Source organism: Barbus barbus (assembly GCF_936440315.1).
Source record: "Barbus barbus genome assembly, chromosome: 2".
NCBI classification, from domain to species: Eukaryota; Metazoa; Chordata; class Actinopteri; order Cypriniformes; family Cyprinidae; genus Barbus; species Barbus barbus.
In genome coordinates, this window is record NC_136730.1 from 16,317,677 (window position 1) to 16,332,009 (window position 14,333).

Consider the following 14,333-nt stretch of genomic DNA (forward strand, 5'->3'; position numbering starts at 1 on the left):
ACAGATAACTCTGTTTTTCATATATATATATATATATATATATATATATATATATATAGGTGAGATTAACACTGCCAATGGCACAATACTACTCAGCAATCTTCTGTTAATAAGCTTTTGGCCTGTGGCCTTAGCAGACTTGGAGAAACAACCCTATTGGGCAGTGGTGTCACTGGAGCCTCACTGGCATCCACTGGCTGGAGACAGGTCAGATTTGCCTTTTAAACTAGATTCACTTTCACAGACTGACATAGAAAATGCTGGCAGCCGACCCTGTCTACTTGAGACACTGGCTGCCCACCCAGCCTCCAGACCATTAGCCTTGGCCTAGTGTTCTCGGCTGGCACCTGACCTGCCCATGGCTCACATAACATATCACCACAAGCATAGATCGAGAGAAAGAGAGAGAGAAAGAACCTTGGATGATAATGACCCCCTCTACAACTCTCATTGCACTAGTTGAAATCAGTTCAGTTGTGTTCTTTATTCACCTCTGCCACAGGTTGGGATTGAATTTCCTGGCTGCATCACAATGTGCTGTGGTCAGTCAGATTGCAAAGTGAGTAAGAGGGCGAAAGAGGGAGGATATATGTGTTTACCCTTATGCTTGTGGCTTAATAGCTCCATATGTTTGTGAGAAGAAGTGACAGGCAGAAGTGGGGGCTGAAAGAGGGCCAATTCCCCTTGCATGGGCACGCTTCAGTCAAACCTCTGCTCTCTGAGCCAGAGACAGTGTTATATACACCGACCACAGCACAAAACACATCTCACACACTTAAACACACACTTTCAGAGGCACTCAATTATCTGTATAAGGTTTCCAGAGCTATATCTCCAGGGGGGTTTTGTTCAAACCTGTAGTTTTTCATCTGATTCCTATTGTGTTTTCCATTTGTCCTATTGTATTGTTTGATTCTTTTGGATACGTTTAATCTTGTGATGAAAATGTCTTTCAAGCAGCATTCAGATAAGAAAATTGTCTTGTTAAAACCGGTTGAAGTTGGCATCTACACCGTTTCTGTCTTTCACACATATTTTACTGTGCCAGATCACATTGTAAAACACATAATGGCATGTAGAACAATAGTATGACTAGGCAAGCTTCTCACAGAACATGATATAAATCGTAGTTACTTGTGAACAATAACGTAAATGCACAGCCAGATCAGAAAGGACTGTGCAAGTGTGGGCAAAGATAAAAAAGGGAGAAGGAAGAAAGCCCGAATGTGAGAGAAAGAGAGACGTTCCTGTGTAAATCCCGCTCTGCTCTGGCCAGCTGACTCTTTTGTGAGTGCAGATGTTTGGGCTGAGTGCCGAGGCTGGGTGCAGGCAGGCTCACAGGAACTGTGTTGGCACTTGTCTGGCCTGCCGTTGGGCCGCTCATTGTCTCAACCTGTGCGCATTGTTCACTATCTCCCCCTCCTCCTTTCTCCGACAGGTGATAACTACCCGGTGCAGTTCATTCCATCCACAATGGCAGCTGCTGCCGCGTCAGGACTCAACCCTCTCCAGCTCCAGGTATGTACAGTCACAAAAGAATTTACGGGCAGCGGGCCAAGCCCTCAGCACCGTGTGAGCAAACCAGCTGTATGCTAAATAACAAGTTAGAGCTAAATCACTCACACATCGGTCCACCCCTACAAGCTTAACACCTTCCATCTGCAATATAGCCCATTTTTACAGTGCAAGCTTGACGCCTGTGTATGGGAACCGATTGTTGCGTCGTTGAAGGGTATTTCAGAGGGCCCTCGTGCCTTAATTGCTTTCTCTTTTGACGCCGTTCTGAGTAACTTTGTGGTAACTTTGTGTATCATAATGATGAAAGAGCTTCCAAGACCCTCCGGGCTGCCTTGGGAGCATTTCTCAGATGCTATCTCCATGTGCTTAAATATAGATTGACATCTTCATTACAGTTTATCTCATCATGCTTGTCATTTTTATTGTTTCTTTTAATCCAGATTTTTGCCTTGTTTACTTTCACAAAGAGCGTGTTAGTCCTTCCTGTTTACTCAGAGAAATTATTTGTTAGACTTGTGCTCTGAAACTTTAAATGCACCTAAGTTCCTCTAAGTTCTTTGAGCAAAGACAGAAGGATCAAATGAATGAGAGCAGAAGGCGCTGGAGCTCGCAGCCATATAGCGGATTCATTTATTCCTTTTATTCTCGCTTTTTTATTCATAGACATTTGTTGTTTTGTCAACAACAGTGGTAAGCGGTTGATAGCAATTAGACATTAAGCTCTCTGATAGCTGGGAATGTTACAAAATAAAGCTGAGAGCGGAGGGAGGAGGACATGCGGGGGAGAGAGGATAGGAGAGCGTTTCGTACCTTTTCTTCTTGCTGATACATGTGCACAATTTGTCCTTCGGAGCTTATCGCTCTCAGCATTAATGAGCCTTGGCAAGTTGGAACAATGCTTGCAGCTGGAGCTGGAAAGGCCTTTGCTATAGCATGCGACTTTGGGGAGAACAATCATCTGTGTTGAAGGTGTGGAATGCATCTATTCATGTTAAAGAGCGTGTGTCGAATATGGATTAAAAATAATTTGTATCTGTACACGTAAGCACGTCTTTCCTCCTCCCTTAGGAGTAAACTGCGGTGGCGTAACCAGGGCCTGTCCAGTCTATTAATAGTGTTTCTGATGGGTCAGCTCGAGTCTGGGATAGTCATATATCAGGAGGCACCGAGACCTCTCAGCCATTCATTGTGATAATAGATTTAACCCTGGGAATGGGCTGAGAGCAAGCCTCTGAGTCCATGACTTGGCTGACCTTTAGAAAATACAGTAAACACAAATGAGTTGCATTCCCATTAATTGAAGTTTGTCTGTCTGCCGCAGATTTAGCCGAGCAGATTGGTATTTACTCTCCATACCCTTCAGTCTAAGAAAGCCTGGCTAGTCAAACATACCCTTTCAGCTGCAACTGAGCTCCGATCATCATGTGGAAGATGATTAAAAATTATCAGGACGGAGATAGAGGAAAGGAATCTCATTCTGAGTGCGACGATAATGCCGTTAACACTCGTGTTTTGTCTGTCTGACTAAGACAGAGAAGTTGCATGCAAAAGTTCACTTTGAGGACAAAAGTGCAGGCAAAACGTTCTTTTGAAAGAAAATGACAAGGTTGTAATTAAGTGAGAAAGGGAGATGCGGATCGATTTGTACGGCAGTTAGCACATGCTAGCATGCGGTCGGGCCGCTTTTGTCTCTCTTCCTTTTTTGAGCAGAAATAACAAGCTTTGAATTCCTGTCTTAAATCAAAGGAAGTGGATCTTTCTAAATATGTCAGATAAATGAGGGCCAGCGCTGGGTCAGTGTTAATGAGAGGTATGTATGCATTTGTCTGCTGTGTCTGGGTGATTATCTGTAATGGCAGTATCACTGAGCTCTTGCCGCTTATGCATCACTGATCCGCTCAGTGGGAGTGACCTCACCTATGAGATCCCCACTTCCTGTGCCAGTGGACCCACCCACCCCGTGCCACTGGCTGGGTGCATCTGTCTAATTAGAATATCTTCACTTGTCAGCAATTCTGGCAAGGTATAATTTTCCCTAATTTGCTCAGTTTAGACTGGGGAAATATATGAACCTTAAAAAATGCTCTGATTGGAAAGGAATTAATTCCCACAATGCTGTGCTCGGTCATGCAGGAAGAGGGACGGTCGCTCTGCCAGTCTTAATGTTGCCGATGCTACCGCTCACAATTTTACCGTGTCATAACAGTAAGTGGGCAGGCTGTGGAATGTCTCTCTCTCTCTTTCTGTCTCTGCCCTGTCTCTTTCCCGTCACCCCGGCCCATCCGCAGGCTAACAAAAGGCCTCATGTCCTGGGGAGTGGAAATGAAAGAGGCCAGGCGATATGAGAGCGTAATTTGCTTGTCAATACATTTCCCTCGACTGGCGACATGCGCGTACACGCACCCGCTTGTCACCGCGCGTCCCAGCGCAGCGAGTAATTTCGCTCAATGTGTCCCTGACAGATTGGCCCTCGTCTGCAAGTCATCAGAGAAAAGCCGCTCAAACTATTCCCCAGACCACGTGCCTCTCTTCATTAAGACCCTCTCACGGTTCAGGATGAGCTGGGCACGGCCTCCAAACAATGGCTCTATCCCGTGGCATTTCTTCCCTATTAGAAGTGACACCTCTCACCTCCAGGCGGAAATTGTGTCGGATTGTAGCCGTATGCCCAGACAGTCTAAAAGGAATTATCCTAATTCTACAAAAGAATTCGATTTTATTTTTTGTCTGCTTGAATTGGCATTTAATTTGCCAGCGTACAAGATCACCTTACATCAATTGCTTAGAGGAAACAATTTCCTTAAAGCCATTCTGTCCTTTATATATTGTTTTGCCAAGAGCTCTATACAAATCTCAAGCCTGTTTTTTTATCATTGGAAGCAGTCTTTTGGGTTTAAGCAGTCCTAAAATAAAGCATCATGGGATAAAACTGAACATCTGGGTCTTCCCTGTGGCATATAAAAGAGGGAGAGAACACAAATAGGACCTGCTGGCCTCTGTCCTGCTCTCTCATTTGCTGTTTTTTTTACTCCTTTCTTTATTTTCTAATCTTTTTCTCTCTTATTCTTCACTCTCACTTTATCTCTTTCTTTTAATTGAACAACTCTGTCACAGTTTTAAACTTCATGCAAATTAATTTACTGTGTATATATAACCTTTAATTTATAATTAATTAAAAAAATTCTTATTAATTAAAAGTAATTTCTTGTTTCTATTTATATAAATCTTATTTTGACCCTTATTTTTGAGCCCTTAACAGTTTTAATAAAGCAATTTTAGGTGTTACAGTAGGTGTGTTATCAAGGTTTTGCTAATATCAAGTTTTTATTTATTTTAAATGTCACCTGATGCTTCAATTTTAAGTAACGTCTATTAAATGGTTCTGGGGTCTCAGAGACCCCAAACAGAACACGAGGGTTAAATTTATATAGCATTTCTCAAGTTAAAGGTGCTTTATGTCATGCTATTGTTACTGCTAACACATTTAAGAGTCAGGGAAACATCTCCAAAACTTCTGCTGGGGATGAGGGAAGAGAGGAAATACTGTGTTATCTTTTGTTTGGATGCTCATGTCTCTGCATTCCGGATGTGTGGAGGGAGCAGGGCTTTCTGCCACAGCTAACAAGTGGAACACTTTTGACTATGAGCTGCAGAAATGAGAGCAAACAGCTGCTGGTGTGATTGAGGGGGAGAGGAGGGAAAGAAGGAAAGAGGAAAGGAGTGGCGCGTGCTGTGCGAGACAGACTCCGGAGAGATAGACAGAAGACGAGAGGCGGTATGAGCACGGGGCAGAGCCTCTAATGGGAGGGATAGGTGGACATCTGGATGGATGGAATTGTAAAACAGAGAGGCAAGTAAACAGATAGCAAGAGATGCGGACCATGTAGCTTAGAATGACCACCTGGGTTGATACCAGCACAGGGTTATTAGCGTAGGCTTGTATAGCAGAAATGCGCAGAATACATCCTACCCTTCAAGTTAGTGAAGCTATGTAGGGAAATAGAAGGAAAAAATGAGGTGGATGGGTTGAGATGGGGGAAGGGACAAATGAGCGAGGGAGCAGGCTGGGTGCCAGCAGATGGGACAGATGTCTGGCCATACTGGAAAGCATTGGCGCAGAGCACTAGCGCACCCCTGCTTCCCTTTCTGACATCTGGGCCAGCCTGGGTCAGCCCGCCTGCCTTGGGCAATGAGCCTGGACAAGCCTTGTGGCAAACGGGCACGGACGCCCCAATGCTACTGAAATGGCAGAGTCGGCCATGCGGCAGTAACGCAGTCCTCTCCCCATGCTACCGCTCAGCTGTGCCCATACAGAGAGCCGAGGAGGACGCACAAACACAAGAGCCTTAGTGTATGTAATTTAGTGTGTATAGTGTGCTTATGTGTTGATGTATGATAATGTATCAGTGGGGTTTTTTGGGCCTCATGGACACGTTTCAGTGAGCTCAGACTGGGGTCTGCTCGGATAAGTTGGAGAGACAGTCATGCACCATTATAGCTAGAAGCACTAAAATTGGCTAAATCTGCCACTGTATTTCACAGCATCTGCCAGAGAGCAGTCGGCCCCTCGCTTTAAGAACAAACAAGAGACTCAAGTTGTTTTTTTTCCTCACATGATGGCCTATTTGCCCGTCATATGTGCTCAAATCTAGTGTTTCATGAGCCATTTCAGTTTGTGGTCTCATTCCATAGAAAAATTCAGAGAATATACTCACTGTGAGCACTGTGAACCATAAAGGTGAAGTTTATTACCATTGAAAAAAATCATACTAACCCCAAATCTTTTTGTTTATTTTTAAAGAAATTGATACTTTTCTTGAGCAAGTACTTAACTGCTCAAAAGTGGCAGTAACTTCCTTTTCAAAAGAATCCTAAAAAATGTGTATCATGGTTTCTGAGAAACAGTGGAACATTGATGTAAATAAGAAATGTTTCTTGAGCACCAGATTTCCAAACTTTTTTTTTTTTACTTTGTGTATAGGATAATTGAGTATTAAAAAAGTTGTGATTTAGATACAACCCAGGTCAGACTCGAACCCCCAGCTCTGATTATAACATCCATTTTTACAGTGTAAAACACAGTGTCTCTGAATGCTGTTTGACAGTAAAAAAAGCATAACTTTCCATAACCGTGCCTTTTTCATTTATAAACAGTTTATCCTGAGCGTTTACATACCTTTACACAGAGGTGGAGCACTGAATTGGCTCTCCGAGACACTTGAACGCAAAGTATCCCTGAGTGCTGATGTATCCAGCAGCGTGTATTGAAAGTGTCGGTTAATCTGGATGACCTGCAAATACTGTTGTTGCAGGCAGAATTGGTGGGGCCTCTCATTTAACCTTTTCTGCCTCCAGAGGGGTTGCTTTTAATTATCAGAGGCTAACCGCTTGACCTTGTGCCGGACCCCACTCATTTGGGATCCACGGACTGTGAGATGGGCTTGGCTCATGTGTGCAAGAGAGGGAGGCGAGAGACATTAGTCTGCTGCATGTGTGTGCGTGTATCGCTCAAAGTATGATGACCGTGGGTAAGCGAATTGAAAAGCCCCATTTCCCGAGCCCCTCTCTCTCTAACTAAGCTGTATAGCAGCGAGTCATTTAATGCTCAAGTGGACAAAGGTATTACCTGAGTCACTGGGGTGGATCAGGCCTTTTCTCTGCAGGCCTTTCTGAAACCACATGCTGAGAGCAGCTCAACATCTCTGCCTCTCTTTTTCTTTAGCTCGCTTTCGGCCTCTCTCTTTCACTCCAGCACCACTAGTGTTCTGTCCCCATCAGCTTCCATTTCCTCAGAGCCAGCAGCTTCAGTACACACTGTAATAGCTCTCCACTGTGTCAGATTGCTGCTTATACACCACTTGTATGTCTGTTGGTGTTACAGCACACGTGTGTTTTGAGTGTTTGAGTGTGTGTGTGTGTGTGTGTGTGTATGTTGAGTTAGGTAGCAGTTGAGGCACTCATCTTAAGTATCAAAACCAATAACCAATAATTACTTTACATTATATTTGATGGATGTTCAGGAAGTGTCATATAAAGATTTTATATTTATTATTTATATATTTTTATATTAATTATTATTTATATTTATCATTTATACATTTTATATTTATTATTAATATTTTAGAGGTTTTATATATGTATTTATATATGTTTTTAAGTTTATATTTTATTTTTTCACAGTACTGAGTAAAAGTCTCAAAAACATTTAAGTGTGCCAGTAGAAAGTATCAATTTGAGATGCCCAAACATTTTTTTGAAAATATTGTTATAATTGAGAGAGATTTTTGTACGAACAAAGACTGGTAATAGATGGTAATATGGCCCAAATGCACATGAAATATTGATTTATAGTTGAAATGCTTGTATTATATGATAAATCCGAATGTGTTAGGTATTCCTGAGAAGACAATGCTCATGAAAATCCTTGTGAATATGTTATCTTTCACTGCTCATTTTTGAAACCGAAAAAGTGGAAGCTTAATTATTATAGCTAGATTTAAAGCATTAATAGACAATGTTAACTCAAACCGAAGAATGATAAGATTGACCATGCTCAACCTTTTAGTTTTGAGGGGCAGGGGGCATGGAGCCAGCTTGTCCCGGCTGCCCCACTCCCTGTTCAGCCATTGACTTTCAGCATGACCCTCATTAGAGTTGGCCCTGTCTGCTGTGGAGACCCTGCAGTATGGCTTGACTAGAGGCAGAGGAGGCCCAGTGGAACCCTGCATTACATGCCCTTCAGACAGACTCCCACCACATCAGCACATCTCTCTCTGTCTCCTTTTGTCTATTTTCACACCTTTCAGCATCAAAACACATGACCTTAATACACAAGCCGCACTGTGCACAGCTCGATGTGACACATTTTCAAGCATCCTCTCCTTTCCTGCCCTTGACAATAAGAAGCTTGCTACATCTCACACCTCCATTAGTATTTATTGTTTTTTTCCCGCCTGTGTCTTTCTAGTGGCCCACTTTACTCGTAACCCTGTGGCTTTGACCCGTTAATCAGGCCTCACAAAAGGCAGTCTGACTGGCTCTAATTTGAAGCAAAAGCCAATTACGCTCTTTTTCCAGAACAATAAAGTTCTTCCCACGCAAGGTCAGAGTCCCTCTGCCCATCCACATCAGCAGCAGCAGCGCTATTAACAAACATCTGTCCAGCAGACTGGGCCGAGGGCTTCCTTCTTGTTCACTAGCACACAAACTCACACGTACGTTCACTTGCTACCTATAGAGAAAAAATAATAGTAATTGTGTTTTTTGCTTTGTGGGACAAAGGCTTTCTGTTTACCAGGCTGGCGAGCTGCACTATCACTGTGTGAACCTAATCAGCCTGCCATTTCCGCTGTCCGTGTGCCGGCGCTTGCCCCAGGTCTCCCTCAGAAGAATGACCCTTTTGTGCGGCACTAATGTGCAAGCGTTTAACGTTGGTACCGGAGAGCATTTTAGTGTTTATATCTCCTGATACATGTAGACACAAAGCGCTTTGTCTGGGCTCAGGTTTTTCTATGTGAGTGGCTGAGGTGGGGCAGGCCACTAATGCTGGTGCCACTTTTTCCATTGCAGACAAATGGAGTCCTTATGTAGCCCAGTAAGGAAAGGAAATGAGAGCAGGGAGAGGGCAAACACGCTCGGGTACATACGCATTCAAAAAAACCTCTATGCTTTTTTTGGGTTGAAAATACAACGACAGAGGCTGTAAAAACATATGAATAATAGCACTGGGCTGCTATTTTTAGGGGAGACTGAAAAAATTTGGTTTAAATGTTGGCATTGTAGTTTTGGGTTTGGTTTATGCATGTAAAATCATAAAGTGAGCAAAATATACTGCCGCTCCGTCTGATTCATTAAAGAGTGATATTTTATCACTGAGACTTATGACAGAATTATTTTCTGAACTCTTTCATACTACCATGGTACATTGGGCTGTATTTTTACTGACTATTCTACTATTTTTCTGACTATGAGTGTATACATTAGGAAAAAAAAAAAAAAAAAAAATATATATATATATATATATATATATATATATATATACATGGCTGATGTTACTTATAAAATCACCATCAAAATAAAAAGTGGAGCTGTGTGTAATGCACGTGAAATCCTAACACAGCTAGAACAGTGTTATTTCAGTATTATTTACATAGCATTATAGTTTTTATTGATATTTTGTGTTCGCTTTTAGTTGTACATAAAATTTTATAATTTTGTAATTTTTAGTTTTTATTTCCAGTTAGTAAATTTAGAGCTTTAACTTAACCATATTTCAAGTAGTTGCAAAGGCAGCATTTATCATTTAAGTTGTTTAGTTTAAGTTTTTTGTTTTAATATTTATGTTTTATTTCAGCTTTATTTGAATAACCCTGTCCTGGAATACACTTTAAGTAGTCGTCCAGTTCATGTTAGATTATACAGATCTCTACTGTCTCCAATCTCTGTTTCAAGCCTTTGTTTCATGCACCTGATTTTAGCCAGTTTTAACATTTATGTCCCGTGGCTTGGTGTGATTCCTCTTATTTAATTTAAGAGACAAAAGACAATATAAACATTTATCTGATTGCTAATCAATATTTGCCTGAGGGAAAGCAGTCATGTATACATCTGTCTTCTCACTAGAGAACGGAAAGGAAGTGTGATTGTTTTAAGCATCTGTGAATAATACAACGCGCTAAAACAAATGTCGATATACAGTGTTGTACAATTTGGCATTCTAACCCAGGATTTTCTATTTAATTGTTCCTTTTGATCTAACACTGCTTTTGCAGTAGTTATTTTTTATTTTGTCTGCATGGTGTGTGGGTATTAGGAATCTGTTGAAATAAAAATAATTCTCAATAGGTTATGACAGTCAGTCAGTCAGTCTCAGAGCTGAAATCTAAACCTCTCCCTCACACTTTCTCCACTCAGTTCTGATAAGTGATTGACACGCAGCACTTCAGCATGCGGAATGTGTGCCGCTGGAAGGTTGCTGATGTTAGCGAGCGTGTTGACCGTGAGCCAGTGAAAATAAGCAGAAGAACGTGAATTCTCTGTCAGGCTTCCTGTCTTAATGAATGTCTTTGATAGAGTACGTAATTGAAACTCGACTACCTTGAGTTTGTGTAACTTTGGGGGAATGTGCGTTGCGCCATTGAAGAGGGAAGTTCAGGTGTCTGCGTAGCGACAGGAAAAGGCAACAAATTAAAGTCAAAGGGGCTTACTAGAGGGAGCGAGGGGAAGGAAATCAGATCTTAGAAGCAGCTAGGCTTCAGTCTGCAAATTTTGTGTGATGAGTGGAAAGATGAGTGGCTCCAAGTCTCTTGTATGCGTGCCATTGCTGTGTGGTTTTTTGGGGCTGCTGTCTCTCCCTGGATCCAGGCTTTGATATACAGTTAGACCTTTGATGGAGCTTCTATGCTGGGATGGAAAGGGAAAAAGCAATGCGAGCGAGAGAAGAAAAGAGAGAATAAAGGCTTTGAATGGTGTCTGGCTTTGGATGTTAACGCCTTGTGGGTTGTCTCCCTCCTTACAGCAACTCTACGCCGCCCAGCTGGCCAGCATGCAGGTCTCTCCAGGAGCCAAGATGCCTCCGCTGCCCCAGCCCCCAAATTCTACTGGGCCGATCTCCCCGTCTGGCTTGAAGAATGAAAAGAGGGCCTCAACCCCCCTGGCTCAAGTCAAGGTACGATCCCGGCCTGGTCTGGTTCACTAAATCAGCTGTGGTAGGTAGCAGCAACAAGCGCTCGCTGTCGGTTCTCCTCTCGCTCCGAGCCCATCAATCTGTGCTGCTTTTACAAGGCACCCACTCTCTCAAGCAGAACTCTGTGGACAGGGTTGCTATGGCTCTCCCTGCTCCTGGAAAGCAATTTTGGAACACATGGTTTCTCATGACAGAGACTGGCCCACGTTTTCCTGTGCGTTACATTTAACTTGGACCGGACTAAACCAATGACATCAGAGGCACATAATCTAAATATATTGATGAGGCTACAATTATGTGATGACTGTCTTTTGTTTCTTTTATAAGATCAATACTCGCAGCATATAGCGCTTTTCCATCAGTCTTCACTGATGTACATCATCGTTTTGCTTTTTTTGTGCTGTGGCTGTAACCTAAAACACTTGCACATTTGGAAAAGTTTAGTTTAATATCACAATAGAACGGGGGTAAATCATTGAGGCGAACAGTAGTGTGTGCGTAGCGCCCGTAATCCTCTTCAGTCGCTCAGCTAAGCTGCTCCTCCAGGGCTTTTGGAGCTCTGCCCTTGGAGAGAGCCGCCACATATCAGCATCTCAGAGCATACGGTAAGATCATTGGCAATTATGATGAGCCACAATTCAGAGTCGGACGGGCATTTTTAGGCACTCTACTTCAGTTTCTGTAGCCAACACGTGTTGTATGAGATACACTATGTTAATATTGATCAAAGATGTTACGTGATTTTTGCCCCGTTAACTCCATATGTAGATACGCTGTGCTTAATTAGCTAGCAGTCTGTTTGTTTGTCTAGTTGAAGCGTAATTGAACGACAAACTGTTATTGGCAGTCAAATTTGTAAAGAGCTGGGGGCAGTCTCTGTATGTGGCCCATCTGTTTGGACAGTACAACACTGCCAGTGAAATCTTTTTCTAGTCTACACAAGATGCATTAACATGCGTTTTTAAAGTTCTGGATTGATGATGCAGTTCTGACACAAATTTTACCTTGTGTTTTACTCATCAAGCTCTCTACTTTGGGCTGGGTAAGATTTTTAAAATGTTTTTGAAATAAGTCTCTTATTTATTTGATACAAAATACAGTAAAACAGTGGTTTTGTGAAATAGTATTACAATTTAAAATAGCTGTCTATTTTAATCTATTTTAAAATTAAATGTATTCCTGTGATGAATTTTCAGCAGAAATTACTGCAGTCTTCGGTGTCATGTGATCCTTGAGAAATCATTTTAATATGCTGATTTGGTGCTCAAGAAACATTTCTTCGTATTATCAAAGTTTAACACAGTTGTGCTGGATAAATATTTTTGTGGAAACCATGATACTTTTTTTAAGGATTCATTTAAAAATGCATACTGTTACTTTTGATCAATTTGATCCATCCTGGCTGAATAAAATTATTTCAAAACAATAAAATAAAATACAAAAATAAAACTGTTTTTCCCATAGAAACCACATTTGGTCACCACGAAGACATCAGAACACAAACACTTAATTGTAATACGACAGCTACAAGCTCTCTGGTCTGATTGCATTTGTTTGAAACAGGATGTATTAGCTGTTAACCGTTTCTCTCGGGCATGAGAGCAGGTGAGAAGATAAAGATGTGTGCTCAGACAGAGAGGGTTTTAATTAACCCGAACAAAGCCTGGCTCTCACTGCACTGAGGAGCTACAGCATGGCACAGAGCCTGGCTATGAATACAGAACCCATGTCTTGGAGGAGTCGGACTAATTAGTCTACAGTAATAGCCTCTGGTGTATTGTCTTTTATGTAAGGTGGAAAGCATCTCTCTATAGGGCCATTCCTGTTTTAACAGAAGCTTTGTGTCTTTTATGTACAGGAGGAGGGAACGCAGCCTCTCAACCTCTCCGCCCGGCCCAAGACAGCTGACCCCGTCAAATCCCCCACATCCCCGACACAGATCCTCTTCCCAGGCATCAAGAGCAGCCCGAACAGCCTGTCCAAGAGCGGAGGCATCCCTAGCCCCATCGGAGGAATGGGCCGTGGCTCGTCTCTGGGTAAAACTGTAGATTTTGTCTGCTTTTAGAGTTCTGAGTTGTGAAATCTTTTATAATTATTAACATCCTCACAGCTGAGAGACTAATTGTATATTTCTGATCCTTTGTAGTTTGGAATCAGAGAGTGAACTTGACACACTCCCAACTCATAATCTCTTTTAGACCCTGCCATTTTAACACAGTAAAGAGTAACGGATGGCGTTGCTGGATATTTGTTTTCAAAGCTTGTAGTTCATCTCTCATATTAATTTTTTTTTTTGGAAGCTGCTACTAACAGTTGCTAAAAACAGTCTTTCATTAAAACCACACTGTGTCGTTGAGCAGTGCTCATTTCCCTCCTCTTCTTGGAGTTGGGCTTTGAACACAGGCTTGGTGTTTGTTTTTCTACTATTTCCGAGTTTTAACTGCCATCCCGCCTCACCTCACTTTGATCCACTAATTACAGAAAGGCGACACACACTGAGATTGCTCCCTTAGTTTCCTGCCCCCCCCCCCCCCTCCACACACACACATGGAGTCGGCCACACTTACAGTGCACACATACAAACTGTACTCACAAGACCTCCTATATTGTTTTTCACAATACAACACTAAGCATATGTGTATTTGAATTTGTCTCTGCAGATATTCTGTCCAGCCTGAACTCAACAGCGCTGTTTGGAGATCAGGATGCAGTGATGAAGGCCATCCAGGAAGCGAGGAAGATGAGGGAGCAGATTCAGAGAGAGCAGCTTCAGCATCATCAGCAGGGAATGGAGGCCAAGCTGTCTGCCCTCACCAGCATGGGACTGAACAACTGCAGGGTAGATAAGGTGAGTGTGTTTGACTCCTGTAAAAAGTGTTGGGTACTACAGGGAAATTGGATTTTGGAATCAGTTCACAAATATCAGGTGCTTAAATCAGGCTATAACTTTTTTCTTTTATTAAAAAATTATTAACATTTTAATAAATTTTTTTTTTTTTTTTAACAATAAAATTATTTCAAAAACGTACCTTCTATCAACAACACCGAATCTTTCAGTGTTTCTCACATAGTTTTTTTTTTTTTAAGTTTACTTGTCAAACCTTTGAGTTAAAGTCTTTTGAAATGGATA

General features: G+C 42.0%; 1 protein-coding gene across 9 annotated transcripts in view; it reads left to right on the forward strand.

The window, feature by feature from the left end:
* LOC306886519 (transcription factor SOX-6-like) overlaps window positions 1-14,333 on the forward strand; it is a 152,483-nt gene that overhangs the window by 116,159 nt on the left and 21,991 nt on the right. For all 9 annotated transcript variants that reach the window (XM_079443689.1, XM_079443690.1, XM_079443685.1 and 6 more), the window contains 4 exons: window positions 1,439-1,518; window positions 11,036-11,185; window positions 13,062-13,239; window positions 13,864-14,051. In XM_079443689.1, the coding sequence (XP_079299815.1) occupies window positions 1,439-1,518; window positions 11,036-11,185; window positions 13,062-13,239; window positions 13,864-14,051 (596 nt within the window). The remainder of the gene's footprint in view (window positions 1-1,438; window positions 1,519-11,035; window positions 11,186-13,061; window positions 13,240-13,863; window positions 14,052-14,333) is intronic.